The 8183-nt window shown below is 44.1% G+C and overlaps 1 protein-coding gene across 2 annotated transcripts; it reads right to left on the bottom strand.

Annotated features, from left to right (window-relative positions):
* Window positions 1-4087: 4087 nt before the first annotated feature.
* Window positions 4088-7719, bottom strand: CDKN2AIP (CDKN2A interacting protein). 2 transcript variants are annotated; one of them, XM_047714524.1, is made up of 3 exons: window positions 7242-7718; window positions 6650-6780; window positions 4088-6214 (listed from the first exon to the last, which is right to left on the bottom strand). In XM_047714524.1, the coding sequence occupies exons 1-3, from the start codon at window positions 7511-7513 to the stop codon at window positions 4866-4868; spliced, it is 1752 nt and encodes a 583-aa protein (XP_047570480.1). In that variant the 5' UTR covers window positions 7514-7718; the 3' UTR covers window positions 4088-4865. The 2 variants fall into 2 exon arrangements, with proteins under 2 accessions (XP_047570480.1, XP_047570489.1); XM_047714533.1 differs by having other exon boundaries at window positions 6130-6214; window positions 6681-6780; window positions 7242-7719.
* Window positions 7720-8183: the final 464 nt, after the last annotated feature.

Raw genomic sequence — 8183 nt, 5'->3', positions numbered from 1 at the left:
AAAACAGTCCTCAGTTTTCTCATTTGTAACACAGGATCAGCAATACCAACCCACTTTATGGGGCTCAGGGAGGCTTAAGTAGGACCTAGGTAGGGGCCCCTGGCAGGCTCAGCCCGAGTGGAGCATGTGACTCTTGACCTTGGAGTTGTGAGTTCAAGCCTCACGTTGGGCAGAGAGCTTACTTAAAAAAAAAAAAAAAAGACATAGGCAAACCAACAACTTATTGTAGGCACCAAATAAATGTGGCTACCCACATGGGAGTGCTTGCCGTGCTGATATAGTTTTATTTTGTGAGCTAGGTAATGTTATATGGGCATTCAGTTAATCATTATTGGACTTTCTGCACTTTCACAATTCCATTTCACAATAAAAAGGAATGGTAGTTATTTTGAGTGTTATTTAAATGTTAATTTTCTGTGCTGGTCCCTTGGGCTTTACTGGAGTCCCTACTAATTACAGAGTCTATTTGGCAGATGACTTAAAAGGCGAGTATTTCCATTTTGTAGTAAACTGGTGACTTTCTGATACCTGTTGCAGGAGGAAGTGATCTACACCGGGCCTCATGGTTGTTAATCCGCCTTCTGCTTGGGGTCCAGAGAGGTGCTGCAGGAATGAGGAAGCTAGAAGGAATTCTCTGGGGGCCTCCCTCCTTGAACTAAGGTAGTTCTGCTTCTGTTTCATACACACGGGGCTCCCATTTTTTTAGGGCATATGGCCAAAGGGAAGTTTGAAAACCACAGATTACGTATTCAGAGCTTGAGTCTTATCATTTCAGTGTGTCCAAGCACAGGTGAACTGATTTACATGACAGCAGTCATAGGGCAAACCCTGGGTGATAACTATCCATTTGGCCTGTCTTTACATTCCTTTTCAAGTTCTATACATTCCACTTCTGCAGACTGGTTTTATAGTTCAGGGTATTTACTGTTTACGTGGAGACAGTTTGGTTGCTTCCTAAGGACCGCTAAGGTGGATTCAGACTCTATTCGTGAAAATGCCCAAATCACAAAAGGTATATTTGATTGCTTCCTGTTAAAGTCCTGGCATATGAAATCTGTTTTCAAACAAATGTCCTGTATGTCACCATTCCTTTTCAGTATTAACATTCTTCCCCTTTCCAAGTTAGTCAATTTAGTTTGGGACTTTGTCTACTATTTTTTTTTTCTTCTATAAACAGCAGAGGAACAGATGAAGAAATCTTCAAAAATTAATATTCATTTGCACGGGATAATCCTCCTTCAGTCTTTTTTCCTTTTTTTTTTTTTTTTTTTTTGGAAACAGAAAAGTAGAGACAGGTAAAGCTGGTAAAACAAAGCAAAGGAAAAACAAATGGTTTTAGCTGGATAACAACCAAAGTGCATTCAAGAAAGCCAGGGAAATGTGAAATTTTTACCAATGTCTTTCTTGTGGCATAGTGGGAAAATTAATAGCTTGACAACCCCTGCACTTTTCTATTTGTTTAAATGGGAAAAAGCTACAGAAAGCACTTCTATCCATTAATTATATTAAATATATTTTTTTAAAGTCATGGCTGAAATGGCTACCGAGATATTTGTCAGTGATGAGAGTCCATGCAGGACTTTAGCACAGTTTTTGAGCAAAAATCCTACAAATCCCCTTACACTACCACAACACGATTGTAGGACTGACCTGGTTCTTAGTCAATGCTGGCTTTGGTTACCTTCTCACTGTCATTACTCAGGGATCTGAACAGCAAGGAGAAATGTGTACCAACAAAATAGCTGCACTTGATAGGCTAAATGATGGGCCTTTCATACATAAATTGAAGCAGGCTTTTTATATGTATTTCATATATACACGTATATATGCATATATGTGTGTGTGTGTGTGTGTATAAGACACATCAAAAGCCTTGGAATTACACTTATCCTTAGGACAATCACCCTAGTCAATGGAAGCAGTGGCAGGCCCCAAAAATTTGGGTTAAAAATTCATGATGACACCAGTCTTCTACATCAAACTAACTTTACTTTTAAAAAAAAATCCCGATTTTAGCACCATCAAGAAAAATCTGTTTTAGAACATCATCTCACCTCAATTTAAGGATGAAATTCAGTATTTCCCATCTTGGTAATTTATTCACTCAGTGCCAGTGAGCGAGAGCATGAGCAGCGAGCAGGGTCAGAGGGAGAGGGAGAAGCAGACTCCAGGCGCAGGCTCCTTGCTCAGGGAGCCCAATGCAGGACACAGTCTCAGGGTCCTGGGATTATGACCTGAGCCAAATGCAGACACTTAACCGACTGAGCCATCTAGGGACCCCTATAGGGCTTTCTTTAAAAACAAAGTTCAGGAGCACCTGGGTGGCTTAGTCAGTTAAGCATCTGACTTCAGCTCAGGTCAAGATCTTTGGTCCTGGGATCGAGCCCCACATCTGAGCTCCCTACTCCTCAGGGAGCCTGCTCCTCCCCTCACTGCTACCCCTGCTTATGCTCTAATAAATAAATCTTAAAAACAATAATAATAACAAATTTCAGTTACACCCATAAGGGCTAATTCCCTAGTTGAAGATATTCAAGACACACAAGTACTAAGGAGAAGGACTAAGGAACAGGAGAGTTCCTGCTGTGACTCCTTCCAAGGAAACGAGGCTTTGGAAACATGTTTTGTCACTTAATAAAACTGATAGAAAGCTACAGTCTCGGGGGTTTTCAGAAATTTTAGCATTTAGAGAAATGAGAAAGATAAACAGTAAGAGCTTGTGCTCTGAAATCAGATATGGGTGTGAATTCATTCTTTGACCGTATAACTTGGTTTCAACTGAAAAATAAGCCACATGAGAATACTCATGAAGTTGTGAGGAAATGAGCATATATATACGAGCAATTAATGAACTATGGTATATTGCACCGTACTGGACAGTTTAAATGTATTATTTCCCTTCATCCTCATAGCTCTTCGAGACGGCCATTAGTCCCATCTTACAGGTGAAGTCTAAAGGTTAAATTCCCAAGGGGAGCCAAGATTCTATCTCAAGAACAACAGATTCCTACCCAAAGCTTGTTTACTTCTGCACTGTACTATCCTGAACTATTGTAAAATATGCATTTCTCTTTTATCAGGGAGTCTTTAAATTTTTATTGAGTATAAGCTGTATTATAAATGGAGTATAAGGCTATAGCAACTAAACATTTATAAATTAACGTTTTTACACTAAGCAACTTCCTCCAATTCTACTGTATCAAAAGGTTTCTATAATTGATTTTCACTGAACTTTACTTTCAACTGAACTTGACACAAGCCAATTTAGGAAATTACCAAACCACCTAATCAGATGCATTACAGAAATTTATCCTTTGTAGTATCTCGCTTACTTTTCTGGGAATCATTGTCCCACAAAATACACATTCCCAGACTTAGAAAGGTAGAAGTGCTTTCATAACACTCATGTCATTGCTTCTCACAATATATAAAGACCCAACCCATTTACAGAATATGGACTTTGGTATCTAACTTAGTATCCTCGAAACGTGAATCATTGAAGATTATCTGGTAAAATGAAAGCTGATCATTTCATGTATGTTAAGTATCCTTGTCTATTTCTAGAATATGAAATAGAAATAACTTCTGTGTACTTGAAACTGTGCTACTTATGTTCAATTTTCCGATTCTAATACAACTAGAATATAAAAGGTCATTTCTTGATTTTTCTCTATACACAAGTGCCACCACTTCTCAATGTGCAGCAGCTAGACAGAAGAAAGGCCATGTCTTGGGCCAGAGTTTGAAGAAAAATGAAACAGAATATATAATAGAGTAATACAGTCAGAATCACCTAACAGACACAGGATTCCATTTCATTACTGACAAGTGTAATTCAACTGAACGAGCTCATTCAAGCCGCCATGGCTCTCCATTGTTTCCAGTCTTCTTCTAGATTTGTAAATTTAAAAAACCATCTAGTTTAACTAGTTCTAGATTTGTAAACTATAACGTCTCTATCCCTAAAAAGTTGTGTATCAGCTAAGAAAAATTACCTGATTGTAATTTATAATTACTAGTAGTGGGAAGCTGGAACTGGTTGCAGGAACTGGTTGTGACTTAGAGGGGGGAAAAAAAACACAACTTCTTGAAAAGGTAAAATAGCTTAAAGCATTTAATATCTAAACAAATCAATCTGTTAATAGTAGTCACAAAATATGCTTAATATAGAAACCCACATTTATGTCTTTAAGAAAAAGTGTAAATTGTATTTTACCTCAAACATAAATTAACCCACTTAAAGAATCTGCAGCGGTCAAAATCATGGTGAATTTTAAACAACTTCAGAATAAAATAACCTTAAGTACTTTATACTGCTTTATATCTAAAAAATGCTTACAACTTCTCATAAAAATAGTCTGAGGCAACTATTTTTTCTTTTATTCTTTAACAGACATGTTCAACATTATGGGCAACATTCTTAAAACCTTAAGCTTCACAGACTTTCAGACATTCAAATACTATGGTCCCCTTTGATGTGCAGGTTTATTCAGCTAGGGAAAAAAAAAAAAAGCATGGTAGACAACTTAATACATTTTCACCAAATTGATAGTAGTACAAAAGTTTTAAGATTCTACAGAACTACACATCGTACCTAACGGATCATTAAAAATAGAAGACAGTATTTTCTTCAGCAAATAAAACAGCATACTGGTATGCTGTTAATGCATACTTTTTAGTATGTACTGTCATTCATAAATTATTTACAACTTCTACTGTGTGAAGAGAACTCGAATGTAAATTTTCTGCAAAACTGGAAAAAAGCAATACAAAATTTGTGAAAGCCTGTGTTTTATATTATACAAAAGTAAGCCAGTTTTTCTCTTCCAATACCAGACATTATATGCAGTGGTATTCTGGACGTATTATAATAACTCTTGGGGATGTTTTAATGCTGGCGGTAAGTTTACAGGCCTTGATTCTTCATCAAGGAGTACCAGATCTTCTATCTCACTGCCTCTGTATTTCCTTTTACATATCTTTACCACTACCTTCTTCTTGAGAAATAACTTTAGTGCTTCTCTTGATGCAACAGCTTTTGCATTTTCTTTGCTTTTTCCACAGCCAGTGCCCAAATACACAGACTTGCATCGCAATTCACAAACAATACTTTCTTGAGAGCTTTTATTTTGAGGCAGATCTGCTAGTTCTTTTAGTGGAACAAAAAACACATCCAGTGTTGCCTTCAGAGCTTCGATAGCTGCGTTTAGGAGCTCTCCATGATTCACATTGGGACTAAAGCCACCAACAGCTACCAACTTCCATGCCACTGTCTTATACAGTCTGTTGAAAAAAGGTTGTTTCTGCTTTACATCTTCATTGGTTAATTTGCAACAAGAGAATTTAACAGAGCTCTCACTTGACTGTGACGTACTTTTAGAAGGCAACTGTGAGGTGCTAGTCTGAGAACTACTCTTCGAAGCCAGCTGGGACACGCTGGCTAAGGAAGTGCTTTTGGAAACTAGAGATCCGCTGGTCTGGGGGCTGCTCTTGGACGCTAACAGTGAGGCAGCTACCTGCGAAGTGCTTTTGGAAGTCAGCATCGAGGTACTTGTCAATGTGCTGCTCTTGGGAGCTAGTAAGGACGTGCCTGATGAGGAACTATTTTTAGAAAGAGATGCTGAAACACTTGCCTCTGAACTAGTTTTGGAAGTTAACCCACCTGAAGCTGTCTCTGAACTAGGTTTAGAAGACAACAGTGGCAACTCTCCTTCTGAGCTTCCGGAGGAGCCCAACAGAGGCACCTCAACCTCTGAGATGCTTTGAGAAGAGGAGACCGAAGAGCCTTCCAAAGCACTCTTTTTAGGTGATCCGCTTTGTTGTCTGGAATCAGCAGACTGGGTCATATGACTATTCACACTGGATTTCAACAACGAAGAAACAATGGATGCTGAACTGTGTTTCTCTGGAGCTTCTGATTCAGAAGCTTTTCCAGACCCTGCCGCTGTTACCTGAGAGGAAATGCTGCTGCTACTTTGGCTAGAAAGAGACCGATCTCCATCACCTGTAGAGCTATTCTGACTCGAGCTGCCAGAGCTGCGACTGGAGTTCCCACCACTCTCCGACGTCGCAGATGCCCCTGTACACGCGGAGCTGTTCTCTGGCTGAGCCAACGCACGTTCTGTTTTGGCAGAAATTTTTGCGTGATCTTGCTCAACTGCAGAACTGTTTCTTCCTTCGATGATTCGTTTTTTCGCAGACTCTTCTACCCCTTCTGAAAAGAAGGAAAACCGACAAATGACTAAGTCGAGCTCATACAGATCAGCTGAAAATTTACAAGACACAGACTTGTTAAAATAAAGGCATGAGGCAAAAGTATTTCAGGACTAGCAGTTTCTTTCAAAAGTGTGGAATAACTTGAATAAGTTCTTAAAACGGGGTTGGATGACATAATTTAATTTCTAATATTAAAAAAAGTCAACAGCACAGACAACATTTGACACTTGAAAATCTAAAGCAGTCAAAGGAAACTATCAAAACCAAGGGCCTAAAACACACAGACACATAACGTAGGTTTAACATTCCAACTTGATTATTAATATTGTAAAAATTCTAGCTTATTAAAAAAAATTAGTAATAACAGTAATTCCTAATGATATCAAACTTATGTTCTAACTCCTATGTATGTTCACATCTATGATCTGCTAACCATTGCTACTCGATATCCCTCTTTTCTTCACCTTGGCAACCAGTTCGTCTCTTGTTGTATGGATTGGAGCATCTGTCACTTTGATGCCTTCAGCCATACTAAGTATTTTATCCATAACTTTTTGTGGGTACCTGAAAAAGAAAAAGACACTTTGAAAAAAGGGCTTTTTGTTTTTTTGGTTTTTTTTTTTAAGCTACTACTTCGGGAATGCAAGAACAGGCCACAGGAACTGCATTTCCTGGTTGTAATCAAGAAAGTGCGCCGACCGCCAGGAACTTTCGGTTTCCTGGAGCCCCAGAAACAAACGCTCCAGGGCCTGGGGGGCGGGGTCGCTCCTCCCCAATCCTTCAATTCTGCGTCCACCGCGAGAGCGTGGTCCGCCCACAACCCGAGCGGACGCCCCCCACCCAACGCGGGGCCGGCAGTGGATCATGTCGGCTTCGGGCGGAGACGCCCTTCTCACCCTCAGAGGGCAGCCAGTCCCGCAGATTCCCGCGCTTCCCAACTTCCCCCTCCCCGCGGAGGCTCCGGGCCCCAGTCCGGGGGCGGCCACAAAGCGCGGAGAGCGGGTCAGGGGCGCCTGCTCACTCACCGGCACCCGAGGAAGACGTGGTTCGCCCAGGCCATGGAGAAGGAGATGAGCTGCTGCAGCTGCCGATTGCGGCTCCCGCTCTCGGCGTCCGCAGCTTCCTCCGCGTTGGCGGCCGCCGCGCCGCCCGTCGGGGCCAGGTCCCCGGCGTTGCGGAGCAGAAACTCGCGGCGGTGGCGCCAGTGTTTGTCAGTCTCGCCGTCACAGCGCAGCGCCTCCACCCAGGCGGCCACCCGCGGGTTCTGGCTCAGGTACTCCGACACCTCCTGCGCCATGTTGGGCCTGCGGGTCGCGGAAGCCGCGAGCAGACGCTGCACCGGGAGAGAGGCGGGCTGCGCGGGGGCGAGCGGCCCTGTCACTGCGGCCTGCACCGGCGGCCCTCCAGAGAACGCCCCTCGGGAGGCCCAAACGCCAAACAACAGCGCCGGGAGCAGCCGAACCGCCCACTTCCGCCCGCCGCCGGCTCCTTCCCTTTATAACCTCGCCGCCGCCGAGCGCCCGCGCGTCCTTCCGGCGCGAGCCGGCTCTCCCAGGACGCTTTGCGGCGCCCGAGCGCCCGGACGCCGCGGCTGAGTCCGGCAGCGGAGGGGCGCCCTCGGGGGCGGAGGGGAGGCTGGGCGGTGAGCGCTCGCGCCTCCCGCGCCGCCGGGGCGGGGCCCGAATGAGTTCGCCCGGGGCGCCCCGGTCTCCGGCTCCAGCCCGGCGTTCCGGCTCGGCTTTGTGACGCCGCGCGCGCTCCCGTCGCCTCCCTCCCTCCCTCCCTCCGTCCGCGGGCCCGCCGCGGCGCTGTGGAGGCGGCGAGGGCCGGGTCGGCGGAGGGCAGCCGGGCGGGGGCGGGTCAACCCCTCGCGTGCCGCCGCGTCCTCGCTGAGCCCGAGGCGCGAGTCGAAGGCGAGGTGTGCGCGCCTCCGCCGCGGTCGCAGGTTTTCAGCGGGGCCGCCGTCA

The sequence above is a fragment of the Lutra lutra genome, chromosome 2 (genome assembly GCF_902655055.1).
Source record: "Lutra lutra chromosome 2, mLutLut1.2, whole genome shotgun sequence".
In the NCBI taxonomy this organism is placed as follows: domain Eukaryota; kingdom Metazoa; phylum Chordata; class Mammalia; order Carnivora; family Mustelidae; genus Lutra; species Lutra lutra.
Note: the sequence above shows the minus strand (reverse complement) of the source record. Positions and strands in the feature narration are given on the sequence as shown.

Bases quoted from the DNA above. Each gene is read 5' to 3' on its own strand.
- CDKN2AIP (XM_047714524.1), bottom strand. From the start codon at position 7,513: ATGGCGCAGGAGGTGTCGGAGTACCTGAGCCAGAACCCGCGGGTGGCC. The intron at 6,781-7,241 runs GTGAGTGAGCAG...TTTCTTTTTCAG, and splicing joins CACGTCTTCCTCGGGTGCCG to GTACCCACAAAAAGTTATGG. The intron at 6,215-6,649 runs GTTAGCAGATCA...CCTTCTTTTCAG, and splicing joins AGGGATATCGAGTAGCAATG to AAGGGGTAGAAGAGTCTGCG.